This window comes from Odocoileus virginianus, unplaced genomic scaffold (assembly GCF_023699985.2).
Source record: "Odocoileus virginianus isolate 20LAN1187 ecotype Illinois unplaced genomic scaffold, Ovbor_1.2 Unplaced_Scaffold_4, whole genome shotgun sequence".
NCBI lineage: Eukaryota > Metazoa > Chordata > Mammalia > Artiodactyla > Cervidae > Odocoileus > Odocoileus virginianus.
In genome coordinates this window covers 755910-771991 of record NW_027224266.1, presented here as the reverse complement: position 1 = coordinate 771991, position 16082 = coordinate 755910, and the positions used below count along the sequence as shown (strand labels likewise).

Below are 16082 nucleotides of genomic sequence, written 5' to 3'. Positions count from 1 at the left end.
TGTCTGTTTCACTGGTTCATTTGTTCGTTTGTTTGTTTCTTAAAGTCAGGTGCTCTGTCAGGCTAACCTAGAGAGCTGTTGTGATAGAGAAAGTTTTCGCGCACGCGCGCATGTGTGTGTGTGTGTGTGTGTGTGTGTGTGGTATGACAGACATCAAGAGTACACGTATGAAGTTAGTCCGTATACTTTGCAAATACTTAGGGTCTTTTTTCCTTAATTAAGGAAGTAGTCCTTGAATTTTTTATCTTAAATCATCTCCATACTTAGAATTTGGCATACATTTGGGATTTTTCCCAATGTACATCAAAGACCTTTAAAAGGCATGGTGAAGAGATGGCAAAGGAAAATTTATCAACAGGTCATTGAAATCCCATCGGATTTTTCGTGTTTAAATAGATCAAATTGCAGAATTTAGCATATGAATAACAGGATACCTGTTCTTGCATACCTGCAGGAAAAGTATGCTTTTTTGCAGGGGAAGAAAAAGATAAATCATAATTAATTATATCCCATTAAGATACTCTATATTAAACACTAATTTGAATGTAATAAAGGCCAAGGGCCTCTCTATGAAATTTGGACTTAAACTTTCTTATTCTAGGGAATAAAACATTCTGGAACAAATATTATCTGTTCTAACCTTAAATCATAGCTGAGGTAGACTAAATGAATGTTTAGCATTATTTTATTAATTCCTCCTGATGATTTATAGCCATATAATGCTTTCTTTTATTTTCTTTTAAATTTTTATTGGAGTATATTTGATTTACAATATTGTGTTAGTTTCATAATTTCAGAAATGATCAGTTTTCAAAATGGGCACTGTATCTGCTTATTCATTATCTACATCAAATTTGGTAGTTTCCACAATTTCATTAAAGAAATTTCTGCATCCATTATTACCTGTATCTTTGCCAAGCTACCTAGCACACATCAGTATGTAATATGAAAAACATATGAGCAAGGAAAAGGTGATTTAACTTATCTCATTGAGAATGTGCCTGAACAGATCTTTCCTAGTCATGTACTAAGACATTTACATCAGAAATCTCTTTTCCTGCCAGAAGCTTTAAATCTTCCCCCTGAGAGTACAAAGCCAAGAAAGCATGGTTTATCTAAATGTCTTGGAAGCCACTTGTTATTCCTTAACTTCTCCTCTGTGTAATTCAAGAGAAAGAGAAAATTGATCATGCCTTTTGCCCAGGTGACACAAAATGATTATTGCCTAGAAATCAAATATAAATTTGTCTTCTAAATTAAAAAATACATAAGAGGAAGGACTTCAGAAAATCTAGATTGAGAAAGTTTTAAAATATTCTTGAGTATATGGATGCTAACGATTAACACCTGCTTTCCATTGCCTGGAAATAAAGGTGTTTTTTTCTCCACTATTACGTGTTTCAAGCCACAATCATCCCAAATTCTTGTCACTTATGTAATTCTAGGCAGAAAATAGATCTTTTCAGATTTTTGACACTGACATTATTCCATAAGTGCTTAGGTGTATTGTTAATTGTAGTCTTTTAAAACCAGAACTAAATGTGTAAATCCTTATAAATTGTCTAGTCCAACTTTCTCATATTGCATGTAAAGAACCTGAGACCCAGAGCAAAGACTAGAATCCTTAACTTCCCATTCAGTTTCCTTTTCCCTCATAACACCGTGCTGCCTTCCCCTCATATTATCACACGACCATGAGCTGAGTTGTTCAAAAACTATAGTTCTTGGGGCAGTCTTCTGCTGGTACATGAATGCCTTCTTTGCCTTCTCTGCCTAGAAGAGCTGCCAGTTTTATTGGAGAATAACTGGTTATATGTTCAAAAACTGAAAGCCTTCTGCCTAAAAAGCAGTTCATGATTTATTTCATCTGTGATTCTGGTGTTCCTATTGCCTTTGACTTAGAGCAGACAAACTTGGCTAACAATGTGCTCTAAATGTAGTGCCTGTGCTGGGATAACCTTTCCATTAATTTCTTCAAGTCCAGTTTCTCTTGGGCCCTACAATTGTGGGAGTGAGGCCCTTTCCCATTAGTGCTGCTGGTTACCTCCCAGGAGGTTTTAGTTCAGTCTGAAGGATATTTCAATATGAAAGGAATTAAACTAACAGGCCAGTTTCACAAACCTCCTCTTAGCTTATAATCCAAAATAATATCCAGAATGGTAGGTTGAATTTAACATTACCAAGCACATACTGGAGAATACGGATTACACTATACCGTGTGTTTTCTATCCTCCCTTTCAAGTGATGATGCTAAATTAAGGTAAGTTTTTTGTCCTCTGAACTTTTCATATAAGTAAGTAAATTCAGTTCCTAATTCATAGAGATGTCTTCTTTCTAAGTACAATAGACTCTTCACTTTAGCAGATTTGATATAGATTCATTTATTTGCAAGCAGCCCCAAAAGTCCAAAAATATAATAATTTTGACAAGGCACAAAGTTGGGATGCTGTGAGGCTGGAGACTTGACATGTAGGAAAAGTCGCTTGGTGAGTGTCTGTAGAGGGTGTGGTGTGTATGCAGTAGAGATTCCGCATTTCACACACAGTGGACTGCAAGGAGCTGGTTTGGGTCAACCTTTTCCCATCTATTTTTAAGAAGTGGTTGCTGTTGGGACAAGGGAACATCATGGGAGGTGGGGCTAGTCTGCTAGCTGTACCTTGTACCCTCAGCCCAGGAAAGGCTTCATGATTGGGCACAATGGGTTGGGAAGGAAAAGCACTAGGGTACATCCAGCCTCAGGTGACAGCAGAAAAGCATTCACAATTTGGGGGCTTAGTACAAATGTGCATCACCACAAAAGCCAGCAGTACACATTTCAACGTGGCTGTGATTTTTCTCAACTTCCTGGCCTTCATACATGAGCTGAAAATTTTCAGGTTGCTTGACTGTATTTTATAGAGAAAATTCTCTCTTATGGTGGTATCGAGCATTTGAAATTTACAAAGGCATTAGGACAGATATCTCAGGAATGTAAATGGTCAGAAAAGGTCTGCTTTCTGTGATTAACAAATATGATGAGTTCCATTGCTGACCTTGGTGCTTAAACCAGGGGGTTCCAACTAGTCCTAGAGCTCTGTCCTTCTGAAAGGTCCACTTCCATGTGACTAACAAACTGGATGTATACTTTGAGCCTTATTTAATTCACAGATAAGTTGACTTAACTCAGCATTTTTATTTCAATTAATGAAAACAGTCCTCTCTTCACCTCCAGATTGCTTACATTTTGCTGGTCTCCCCAAGTGACCATTAGTGGAGACCAATTAATGAAGGAATGAAATTTGCTGGTTTTTTTTTTTTTAATTTGCTTTCTTGGGACTGTGGTGTTCTGCAGAGCCACGCTTAACCACTTTTTCTAGTGAAGAGTCTACAGAATGATAACTAAATATGGATGGCCAAGAAGATTTTGTATCTACAGTGCGCTTTATATATTTTTGACACTGCTGTATTCTGTGTGAGCGAATGACCTGTAACTGGTTCCAATGTGACTGAGTGTTCTCAATGAATTCTAGTAGCAAAGTCAACTTAATTTTCTTAAGCCTTGTATTACTATCTGTCTCACATTTACCACTTTGATTCCAGTCTTTTAACTGTTCATAACAGGGCATACCAAGGGTTGGGATGAGAGCCTACTTCCTACCTCTAAAGGCACTTTCCTCATTATTTTGCCATATAACCTTGAAGTGCATGATAAGCTGTTTAAATGTCCATGACTTCTCCCAGAGCAACTAGCAAAGTATATGACATTGAATAGAGATTAGTGGAAAGGAAATTTTAGAGACTAAACAGAGGTGTAAACCTCGAGAAAACCTCTGTAGAGCACATACCATTTGAGTACAATGTATGTAAATGTATGTGAGAAGAGAGTTGCTATAAAGTCCTCTCTAAGTAGATTAGTTCAATATCTAATGGAAGTGAAAATCTTTACTCCTATTATCACTATAGTACTGAGTGAACTGTATACTGAGTTTTTCAAACAAGTACTTAAAGTAGAACTTTTAAATATAAAGCAAGGGCATAAGGACAAAGGTTTTGGTTTGTGTTTCTCTAAGTGTAGTTTACCATCTAAGGCTTTCTTTTTTAATTTAAAAAAAAGCTTCAAGGTATTGCCATTCCTTAGCATCCTTAATAATTATGGGTGATGAGTTTTTAACTCTTAATATTATATACCTGTATTACATTTATCTTAACTCTTACCCTAAGCAAAAGGGAAGGTATACACCTAAGGGATGTAATTATTTTGCATTTTTGGCCATGGGTGGGAAAGGGGTGGGTATCTACTTAAACAGTTTTTAAAAAAGAAAAAAGTCACAAATATTTTTCTACTCTTATATATGATTTTACTTTATACTAGTTTCTCTCTAGTAAGGCATGCCAGAAGCCCATGACACCATATCATGAGTTCATATGTATTGTACCTTTTATTGGTGGTTAAATCTCATCAGATGCTTGGCACTGCTGCCATGATTATGAAATGCTTGTAAAGGATTAAATATCACTGAATATTTTAAATTGTTTTACTTAAGAGTCTAATCTGGGAAGTTTTCAAATCATACTATTAATGTATAATCTAAGCTCTTTCAGATGTATCCACGAATAATCCTGGAACAATATTGCTTGTATTCCTGTCACAGAACAGGTTTTGTAATCTTTAAAAGAAATGAAAATTTATATAATAAAGTTTCAAATAAATGCATGTATGTCCTTTTATGAGATTATTTCACTTAGGTTTGTCCGTTAGATGCCAGCAGCATGGCCCTCCTTCCCCAGTTGTGACAACCAGAAGTATCTCCAGACACTGTCAACCATTCCTAGTAGAGAACCACTGTTTGACAATTGTACTTTATTTCTCTGTCACTTAGGAATGTCCACTTCCTTAGAAAATGTTAAAATGCTAACGTTTTCAGAAAAGTGATTTAAAATAAGCTTACTTAAAAGTGAAGCTCTTCTTCCTGCATAGTCAGCTGTATTAGTTTGCTGAAGCTACCAATAAAGTACCACAGACTGGGTGGCTTAAAAAACAAATTTATTTTCTTAACATTCTGGAGGCTACCAATCTGAGACCTAGGTGTTAGCAGTATTGGTTTCCTTTAAGGTCTCTCCTCTGGGCTTGTAGATAGCTACCTTCCTATTCATGCAGTGTTCCTTTCTGTGCTGTGTCCTAATCTCTGTTTATAAAGACTCCTAGTCATATTGGATCAGGGCCCACCTTAATGATTTCATTTCAATTTAATTACGTCTTTAAACATCCTGTCTCCAAAGTCACATCCTGAGGTATTGGGGGTTATGAGTTAAATATACAAATTTTGGGAGGATACAATTAAGCCCCTAATGCTGAGTTTGTCTTCTGCCCTCCCTTCCTGTGTGTACTGAGCACCTACTGTGTGCCAGACATTCTGCTAAACACTGGTAATAGTAAGCAACTGATTTGGTCTCTGCCAAATTAGGTTTACAGTGAGGTAGGGGACACATGTTTATAAAGAAATAAGTGTCACATAAATATTACTCTTTGGGACAAGTAATAAAACTGAGATGTGAGATTAATGAACCCGCAGCTCAAACCTGAACACGCCAGTTTGCCACAAAACAGTAGAAGTCCGGGAGTTGGTGATGGACACAGAGGCCTGGCGTGCTGCAGTCCCTGGAGTCGCAGAGTCGGACACGACTGAGCGACGGAACTGAACTGAGTAGAAGTCTGGCGCCAGGCAGCAGGGGGCGCTACCTGAGGGCGCCTGGGCCCCGCCCACTGCCTCGAGGATTCCACGTGCTCCCAGGCTCACGGCCCCGCCCCTGCCCCCAGGCTCCCGGCCACGCCCCCGGGCTCAGGGCCACGGCCCCGCCCCCCGCGGGGCTCCGCCAACGGCCGTTAACATCCCGAGAGCGCGTCTGCCTATCTAACAATAGGAGCCAGCCGGCCACGCATGCGCCATAAGCCGGAGGGGCGTGGCCTGCTGACGTTGGGAGGCGGAGATAACGGACGGCAGCAGTCGCGACGCCATTTGCGGCTGAGCTTCGGCGAAGGCGGTTCTCGGAAGGCGTCCGTCGCTAGACTCCCGCAGACGCGACCCGGTCTTTCGCAGCCGGTTCGTGTCACCCTATCTCACGCGTCTCCCTTCGAAGGAGTCGCCGCCGCCACCCGGAGAGAAGTCGGAGACGCCGCAAGTGCGTCGTCAGCGCCATGCCTAAGAATAAAGGTAGTGCCGCCTGAACCTCAGGACCACGACTCCCCTCTGCCCGGTCTCCCTTGCTCTGTCCGCGGTCTCCGAATGGCTTAGGCCGCAGTAACTTTAGTCTCCGGGCTGCCTTCACACAGCTAGACTATCCCGACGCGATTCTGGACTCGGGGGAGGAGCTGGGAAGTTACTTCAGGCTTCCAGTTTAGTCACATTGGGGTGGAGCCGACGCCATTTTTGAAGGGCCTCTTGCGGGAGAATGTGTGCTTCTGCTCGTAATTCGCGCCAGACAGACCCCGGCGCTATAGGGACCTGTGGGTAGACCTCCGTGTGGCCTGGGCTTCCCGCCTGGGCGCCTCTGGCCTTACTGGCAGTTAACTTCCACAGGGTGATGCCTGCTTTAAGGGGCCTTCAGTACCCCCGCATGGGATTCTTTATGGACAGTTGCTGGGTATTATTGAGACTCTTCCCTCTAACTGGTAAAGGGGGCTTGATAGCTTACTTCTTTTTACTGCTAAATAGTACTCATATGGAAATACCATAGTTTATCCGTTTATCTACTGAAGGACATCTTGGTTGCTTCCAAGTTCAGGCAGTTAGGACCTTAATTTTTTACTGGCTTGATGTATTCTACAGATCCAGTGTAATCTCAGAGTTGCCACAATTGTTTCTCTCCCTCTACTGCTACAAAAATCAGTGTGTTCCATTACAGTAGTGAGAACTCTTGCCAGGCCCCCCTCCGGCCCAGTTATCTTTTTGCACACAGATCTTTCATTTGGGAGAGCAGGTACAGAGAGACCTTATTTTATAAAATTATAAGCATTATAAACTTAAATTATAAGTTTTACAAGCATTAGTTTCTTTTTCTACTGTTTTGCAGATAATGTTTTTTTCTTTAAAAACCATTAGGTAAAGGAGGTAAAAACAGACGCAGAGGCAAGAATGAGAATGAATCTGAAAAGAGAGAGCTGGTGTTCAAAGAAGATGGACAAGGTAAGCATTTAATAAGTTAGGTTTCTTTCAGTAATAGTTCTCTTTTGTAAATAAAGATACTCAATTTCTGTTCATAATCCTTAGCAAAAAAACGTGTTGTCCCTTTTTGCTCTTCTTGTTTTCTCATCCCCCACACTTCTCCAGAGCTTTTATTTTGGTAGTTATTTCTATTTCTTGTATACTCAGCCTTTGTTGAGGGTTGATGGCATTTCTGTAAATAGGTATGTTTCACTCTTTTATGTAAACACACGCAGAACTAAGAATGAATTGAACAGTTCAGAGGGAACTAAACTTCAAAAGCTGTATTGTTGACAATTCCATGACTTGGTTGGCTTTTTTTGATAGTGAATTGGTGCTACATAGTGTGTTCAATAGACCATGGGTATTAGAGGAATGAATCCAAAGCCTTTCCCTTACTTCTCCAGTTTTACTGGCATTTATCAATAATTTCTAAAATACAGTGAAATGAAACTGAACCATTGACTTGACCTTTTCAAACTGATTAAGATTTTTAAGTAATAACACTAGTTTCCCATGCTTTTATTTTGAGTAATTTCAAACTTTCAGAAAAGTTGGAGTTTAAGTACCATGAATTCCCTTAAACACTTCACATGTGCACGTGTGTGTGTGTCCATCCATCTTGAACCATTTGGAAGTTGGTTGCAGACATCATGGTACTTTCCCTTACTATGAATACTTTATCATGTGTCTCCTAAGAACAGGTCTATTCTCTCACATCACTAAGGTTATCAGTTCAGTTCAGCCGCTCAGTTGTGTCTGACTCTGCGACCCCATGGACTGCAGCATGTCAGGCTTTTAATTTCTTACCCTTGGTCATTTTTACCTCTTTTAGCAATTGACTTTATTTTGACTACTATTAGTTCTTTTTCATGTTTCCCCCTCCCTCTTTGAAAGAGAGGCTACCTTTTAATTGACTAGCAATATTGAGGTGGTCGATGGGTGCGAGATTCACTGCAGTCTGAGTAACGCTGCCACTTTGCAACCATACAGGTGAACCTTTGAAAGTTAGGTTTCATTATATTTACAAACTGGTGGATATATTTACAAACACAACTTGAGTAAGCGACAAGTTCTGGAGTGACCCCATCCCCCACCTCCGATCTTCTGGGCGACAAGAGATGGCCCTTGTGCAAGCCAGTATATAATTTCAGTTTTTCAAGTGGCAGCAAAACAGGGTGGCTTCCTTGGTACCGTTTTGGAAAGATTTTGATTAAAACTTTGGCATTTGCCTGGGAATATCTTTCCAGCTTTACAGAAACCAAAATAATCACTAATTTAACAAAGACATTAATAACATTCAAGCTGTTTTTATTTGCTAGTGTACCAAAGATTGTATTGTGACCAGTCTCTAAAGGCTAACCTTCCTCTGAGGGAAAGGAGATTGGTAACTGGGTGAGGATCCAAAGTGAGCAATTGATAAGGAACATTTTAGTGTGTATGTTTGGAGAAGCCACTTTGATCTACAGAAGTAGAGCAAACAGTGATGAAGACAGTGGTCAGTCTACTTAACTCACAGTGAGTAAGTAGGTAATTAAAATATTTCTAATAAAGGCAGCTTGTCATGGACATGGCATTGCACAGCTCTGATTCTGGCTCTGCTGTATACTAGGTTGGTGTTTATCACGCCCTTGTACTTACTTTACTGCAAATACTTACGCCTAACCAACAAACCTGTGTGTTCTAATGAACTTTATGTGGATTTTTTAAGTTGCCTTTATAAAAAATTGAGCAATATCCTGTACCCTTTTCTTTTCCCTCATCCAGAGTATGCCCAAGTAATCAAAATGTTGGGAAATGGACGATTGGAAGCGATGTGCTTCGATGGTGTTAAGAGATTGTGTCACATCAGAGGGAAGCTGAGAAAGAAGGTAATTGTGGAGACTTGTTTTACTTTAATATAAAATTATGGTTAAAGGGGGAGAAATGGCGGTAAGGTTTTTATGAGCCAGGGACCTTTTTTTAAGCATCATTTATGTTGTATTCCTGCCCAAGGTGGTTAACCTGAATTTTATTGTGAGAAAATAATTAACAAGTCCAAATTGCGGGACACATTGTAAAACAAATGATCTGACTGTAGATATTGGGTTGGCGTAAACAACTTAAGGAAAAACACAAACCAGCTTTTTGACCAGTCCAATACATGCAATGTTACTGTCATGAAAGAAAAAAAAATGCTGGAATGGCTATTTCAATGTAAAGAAGATTAAAAAGACTCATTGGTTATGTGTAGTAAGTGGTCCTTATTTGGGTTCTGACTTGAGATTGGGGGAAATAATTGTAAGGTGTTAAGAAATTTGAATATGAATTAATGGTAAATAAGTGTTGTATTAATGTTAAATTTCCTGAATTGAAATCATGAATGGGCAGCCTTGGAAAGAAATGATTAATTTCCCATCAATGTAGCTGATCAGGCAGATTGATTTATTATTCATCAGGTTGGTTGGAAGTCCCTCCAGTCTTGACTTTATGATTAAAAAAAAAATAATTGGGTCATTAATGCTTCTGTTACCAAACTAAAGGGATCTTGTTTCCTGTGTGTATTTGAGTACACGACGGGGGGGAGGTAAAACCACATTTCTAATTTTACTATTCTCATATGTAATGGGTAACTAACCACTTGGAGTGCTTCAGTATTAGAAATCCCTTAATTCCTAAACTAATCGTTGGTCCTCTGGAATTATTAAACTGTCAAGTAGTTAAATAAGATTGTTATTTTTCTAATATCCCAAATGATAGAAACTTTAAAATGGCTCAGCTGCTTATTGTAGTTTTTTTTTTTCTTAATTCTAAATGTACTCTACCCACAGTTGAAGTGAATAGTACGTATGTGTTGTAGGAAGACTGACTCAACATTGCTCTTGGTTGATTATTTTTATTTGAAATGTAACCTTCTCTGGCTTTTATAGGTCTGGATTAATACCTCAGACATTATATTGGTTGGTCTACGGGACTACCAGGTAAAAATATTATTAAAATTTTCATTGTTTACTTGCTTGAATTTGATTGAGCAACTGATGTTTAGAACATAAGTCATAACCAAATTTGACCAGTTACCAGGCCAGTAGGCTGCTCAGTATTGTGTCAATAAACATTTCTTAAGGGCCAGTTCTGTCATAGGCATTGTGCTGAGTACCCCAGGGATCATGGTTCCCCAGTGCCAGTCTATGGAATCTGCATTTTCACTATAGAAGAATCACAGTGTGAATTTTTCATGAAGCTAAATACTCCTTTTTCTCTTTTGGATATTTAGAAGTTCCCTTTTTGGAATGAAGGATACTATACTGTAGTTTTGTTAGTATTTTTAGTTGGCAGGATAAAAATGTAATTTTATGTTAGATTGCCTGCCTGCCCCAAGTTTTTAAATTTATACATATTGAAATAAAAATATGAAAACCATTACTGTAGGAGATACAACTGAGTGAGTCAGGCTGCCATCTCACAAAATGCTTATGGCCTGATAGTGGAGAGAATAAGAGGCACACAAGTGATTACAAGGCAAATCATGATAAAAGTGTGTGTGCTCAGTCACTCAGTCATATCCAACTCTTGTGCTTTAAATTTAGATGGGAACTTAGGGAAGAAAATGGTAGTTGCCCTTGAGTGATCTCTATCTGGAGACACTACCCATGGTTTCCACTTATTGGAACTCATCACCATGTATATATTTACGTTTTGAGTGATATTGTTTCTATTTTTAAAACTCTGATCATACTCTGATTTTTTTAAATGTTTGTTCCAGAATTAAAATTACTACTTTAAATCAATGGTTCTCCACTGTGGGTGACTTTTCCTCCAGGAGACATTTGGCAGTGTCTGGAGACATGACTGGTTTGCACACACGGGGGTAAGGGGCAGTGCTGCTGGCATCTAATTGATAGAAACCAGGGGTGATGCTGAACATCCTAAAATGCACAGATTGGTCCCTACAGCAAAGAATTATATGGCCAAAAACATAAACAGTGCTGACATTGAGATAGCGTGCTCTAAACTCATATTACTTTAATGTCCATTTTCTTCTTTTGATCTTAAAGAGAACCTCAGAAGTAGAAAGAATTAATTCCCTGTTTGACAGAGAAGTCAAGGTTCTGAAAGATGTAACATTCATGCATGTGTGCTAGCATGCTGAGTTGCTTCAGTTGTGTCTGACTGTGACCCCAGGGACTGTAATCCACCAGGCTCCTTTGTCCATGAGCTTCTCTAGGCAGGAATACTGGAGTGGGTTGCCATGCCCTCCTCTGGGGATCAAACCCGAGTGTCTTTAAGTCCCCTGCATTGGCAGGTGGGTCCTTTACCACTAGTGCCACCTGGTAGCATTCATACTGATACTCTAAAATGACAGCCACAATAAATGTTCTGGTTCTTAATTTCCCATGATCCTCCTTTTATGCCCCTGCCACTGAGAGGGTGGTACAGGGGCCAGTAGCATCACTAGCTTTCAGTTACTTGTTAGAAATGCAGAATCTTGGACCCCACCCCAGGCCACCTCAATCAGAATGTGTGCTTTAACCAGAATCCCCTTGGACTTCTGTACATACTGCTTTTTGAGAAGTGCTGGTCCTGAATCACACCATTCTTGGATCACTGATCACTTTCCTGCCTTTCTTTGGACCTGCTTTCAGGTCCAAAAATTTTTTTGAAGTTGAAACAATCAGCTTCAACCTGTTTTTCTTCCTTAATTAAGTCAGATTCTTTTCAGATGGAGAAGTGTGAATGTTATGAAGCATTCATTTTCAGTGGGACACTTGCATCAGAAATAGCCATGTATTTTACAAATACACTCTCATGGGCTTCATTCCACGACTCCTAATTTATCAGGAGATATAAAAGCTCCACCCAGGTAGCATTAGTGGTAAAGAATCTGCTTGCCAAGACATGGGTTAGATCTCTGGATTGGGAAGATCACCTGGAGGAGGAAATGGCAACCGACTCCAGTATTCTTGCCTAGAGAATCCATGGACAGGGGAGCCTGGTGGGCTACAGTCCATGGGATCACAAAGAGTCAGAAGCAACTGAGCATAGACATAAAAGCTCCACAAGAGATTCTCATGGATTTGTATACTAAGAACCGCTGATTATGGAAAGGTATAATAATTCCCTTAGGTCATTATCCCAGTCTCAATTTTTGAATTAGTGTTTAATCACCTATAAATTATGGTCCCAGTGAATTTTTACTTTTCAAAAGACTTCTAATCAGAGGGTACCTAAATAATCTAAGAAATTGTGTCTGCACAGTTCTGCTTCTTTTGAAGTGAAATCTATAAATGTCTTCCCTAAGCTTGTTGATCATTATTCACACGTGTGCAAGATTCTTCAGACTGACTTAAACCCAAGGATGTTTTTCAGAGGGTAGGAGAAAGCTTTAAAATTTTAGAAAAAGAAGAGTTTAATAGCACAACAGTGAGATTTTATTTTTTTATCCAGTTTGCAACTAATTTATGAAATTAATGGATAGTATTTTGGCATAATTATTTGTAAACATTATGTGTCTCTTTTTAAGGATAATAAAGCTGATGTGATTCTAAAATACAATGCAGATGAGGCTAGAAGTCTGAAGGCGTATGGCGAGCTTCCAGAACATGGTAATGTCTGAGTTATTATATTAACCTGTTAATATGCTGTTAATCCTTGATGATTTAGATGAAGGAATTTTGATAGAATTTTTGGATTTTGTATCTTTTGTCTTTATGTGATTCATTCCAAGTATGCCTACTTTCACTTCATATTACTAGACACCTTAAGAAGAAAGTAACTGAGACTGTTTCTAATAACTATACTTTTGGTGAGGATTTATCCTTTTTGAGCCCTGGACTATATTTTGGTTGTTGCATATTACCAAGAAAACTGTAACTTTACTTAAATGTAAAAATCCTGCTGTAATTATTTACTTCGCATTTCCAGTCTAGGAAGTACTAATATATCTGGGAATAGGACTAGGACTTCCTGGTTCATTTCCGTTATTAAGGGATAAGCATGATATAACCAAATTTTTCTGATTGATGTGTTTGATAATTTCTGGGTTAACATGTGCTACCTTTTTTGAAGTGTAGCTGGAAGTTGTAATAGTTTAGAGTTTGTTTAATTGGAGCCAGCCTCACCAAAAATAGCTTTGTGAACAAAAGAAAACTATTTCCATTTTGACTTAGAGATGTTGTTGTGTGAAATAGTGTTCTATATACTAGGGTTGTTAGGTAGACGTTACGAGGATAGTTTTGATAATGAAACAGATTAAATTAAAAGTTTGACTTGTATAGTTCAAAGTTTGATACCCAACTACTGCTTTCAGTGGGCAATTTAATTCATTTTTGCTAGCATCTTGGCTATATTATATGGCTATATTTGTTATTGTTTCTTAAGCTAAAATCAATGAAACTGATACATTCGGTCCTGGAGATGATGACGAAATCCAGTTTGATGACATCGGAGATGATGATGAAGACATTGATGATGTAAGTTGATGCACCTTGTGTTTCTCAACTTTCATTTGTGCTAGTCAAATTGTTTGTGCTTAGAAGAATTTTATAATCTTTTTCAATACTTCTTCCTGAAAAGATCAGTATTTGCTTTGGCAGTATGGATGCTAGGCATTGGAATCTTGTTTAAATTAAGAGTATCTAGAGAGAGAGTTGTGAGAAATAAGATTTTATCAAAGAAACGGGCCTTTTCTTTTATTAATTGAGATATAGTTGATGTACAATATTATAAGTTACAAATGTACAATATACAGATTCACAATTTTGAAAGGTTATAGTCTGTTTATAGTTAATATAAATATCTATATTCCCTCTGTTGTACAAACATGCCTTCTCTTAATTGAAACTAGTATATTAGAAGAATAATCTTGTTTGAACCAGTTTGGTATGAAGCATTGGAATTACAACATAACATTAAAAGCCCTGTTAAAGGGACTCCCTGGATTGCCAGTGGTTAGGACTCTGTGCTTTCACTGCTGAGGGCCTGGGTTTGACCCCTGGTCAGGGAGCTAAGATCCCACAAGCTTTGTGGCACAGCCCCCCACCGCCACCCCCACACACACACCCCCGCCCCCCCAACTGCAAAAAAAAGCAAAGACTGGTCTTGAGGAAGACTGAGTTAAGTGATACCTACCACCAAGATTCTATAATTAACATATTTCTATACTTGGTTTATTACATTTCTGTCTATATCTTTATTCATCTGTCAGTCCATCTTACATATTTTGATGTATCTCCAAACCATTTAGAATGCACCATGACTTAAAATTTGAGCACATATCCCCAGTCTGTTTTTACAGTTACGGATTTTTAAACATACAGTACTGTATTTTATTTTTTTCTTTTATTTATTTTTATTAGTTGGAGGCTAATTACTTTACAATATTGTAGTGGTTTTTGCCATACATTGATATGAATCAGCTGTGGATTTACATGTATTCCCCATCCTGATCCTCCCTCCCCATCCCATCCCTCTGGGTCTTCCCAGTGCACCAGCCCTGAGCACTTGTCTTATGCATCCATCCTGGGCTGGTGATCTGTTTCACCCTTGATAGTATGCTTGTTTCAATGCTATTCTCTCAGAACATTCCACCCTTGCCTTCTCCCACAGAGTCCCAAAGTCTGTTCTAAACATACAGTACTGTATTTTAAAGCATACCCTAAAATAGAAAATTAATAAGGGTTAAGAAATCATCATTCTATTTTTAATGTTACCTCCCTTTAGAGACCCTGAGCCAGGGGATTCCTGTGACTAAACTGTTAGATACTTGGACAATAGATTTATTGATGATATTCTGCAACAGTAACCTGGCATGGAGTTGTTGTGTTAAGGAGTGATCCCAAGAGTCTGACAGATGGGGTAGAAGACACTTTTTAGGAACTTTAAGAACCTAATCAGAGAACATGACCGAGTCTGAAGTCACATACTCAGAGGTGATAGGGTGAGGATCTAGATATAGGGTAAAGCTTTTCTAAGAAAAATATTTTTTAAATTTGTGCTAGTTCTTCCTCAGAACTGGGATAATAAAGACAGTAGTTATTAAAGTAATTTGAGTTGGCTTGTACATTTTCTAAGTGTTGCTTTATCAGCGGAGAACACTACTTCTTTCCCAAGATGTTTCTCCAAATGGTTTCTGTGTGTTCTTGCCTTCACCTCTATAACCAGGTTGACTGGTAGGAGAATTTAGTATCACATTTGGCCCTTTCTTAAGGAAGTAACACTCCTTGTGTCTGCTCCCACCCCCAAGATAAATTTCTAGTCACTAGGATGAAGGGAAGTAGACTGTAATCTTTATAGATAATATTCTGCATTACATATAGCATTCTGAAGGAATTTGTTAAAGATTCACTGGCAGCAGACCAGAATTGAGAAAATCCTAGTGTACAGAATTTCCTCTTCAAACTGAATTTGTTTCCCAGATAGTCTGAAGAGGATGCATGTGCCCCTTACATGAAGTAGACTGTTGGAATATAAAAATTCTTTGGTTTGACTTTTTTTCTTCCAGATCTAAAGCGGCGAACTCAGCCTTGCACATTCCAGTTTTCTCTGAAGATTGTTCAACAGTTTGGATTTTGACTGTGACTTGTTAAATAAAAGTTCATGAGCATTGCAATTTGCTAGAGCAGACTGATTTCTTTCTAAGGTATTTCTTTAAAAACTGGTAATGCTGAATTCTAAGTGAAATTTTAAGGCCACTTTGTTATTTTGGTATAATGGAGCTTTCAAAAAGGAAAAAAATGCATTACTGCCTTTCCCACTTCAACCACGTCCGGTAATAAGTAAATGGATGTTTCGAATAAACCACTTGCCGTACACTCATTATAAACTATAATTAAGCCCTAGTTTTGACTTACCTGTTGACTGTACAGTGAATTTTTATATATTCCAGTTACCTAGTTCCCTTAAGATTTTGGTACAATTTAAGGG

The 16082-nt window shown here is 38.5% G+C and overlaps 1 protein-coding gene across 1 annotated transcript; it reads left to right on the top strand.

The window, feature by feature from the left end:
* The first annotated feature begins 5970 nt into the window (after positions 1-5970).
* EIF1AX (eukaryotic translation initiation factor 1A X-linked) lies at positions 5971-15768 on the top strand. Its single transcript, XM_020914379.2, has 7 exons — positions 5971-6191; positions 7080-7163; positions 8949-9052; positions 10091-10141; positions 12682-12763; positions 13539-13630; positions 15661-15768. Exons 1-7 carry the CDS (start codon positions 6176-6178, stop codon positions 15664-15666), a joined length of 435 nt encoding a protein of 144 aa, XP_020770038.1. The 5' UTR covers positions 5971-6175; the 3' UTR covers positions 15667-15768.
* Positions 15769-16082: the final 314 nt, after the last annotated feature.

Bases quoted from the DNA above. Each gene is read 5' to 3' on its own strand.
- EIF1AX (XM_020914379.2), top strand. The intron at 7,164-8,948 runs GTAAGCATTTAA...TCCCTCATCCAG, and splicing joins GTTCAAAGAAGATGGACAAG to AGTATGCCCAAGTAATCAAA. The intron at 12,764-13,538 runs GTAATGTCTGAG...TTGTTTCTTAAG, and splicing joins TGGCGAGCTTCCAGAACATG to CTAAAATCAATGAAACTGAT.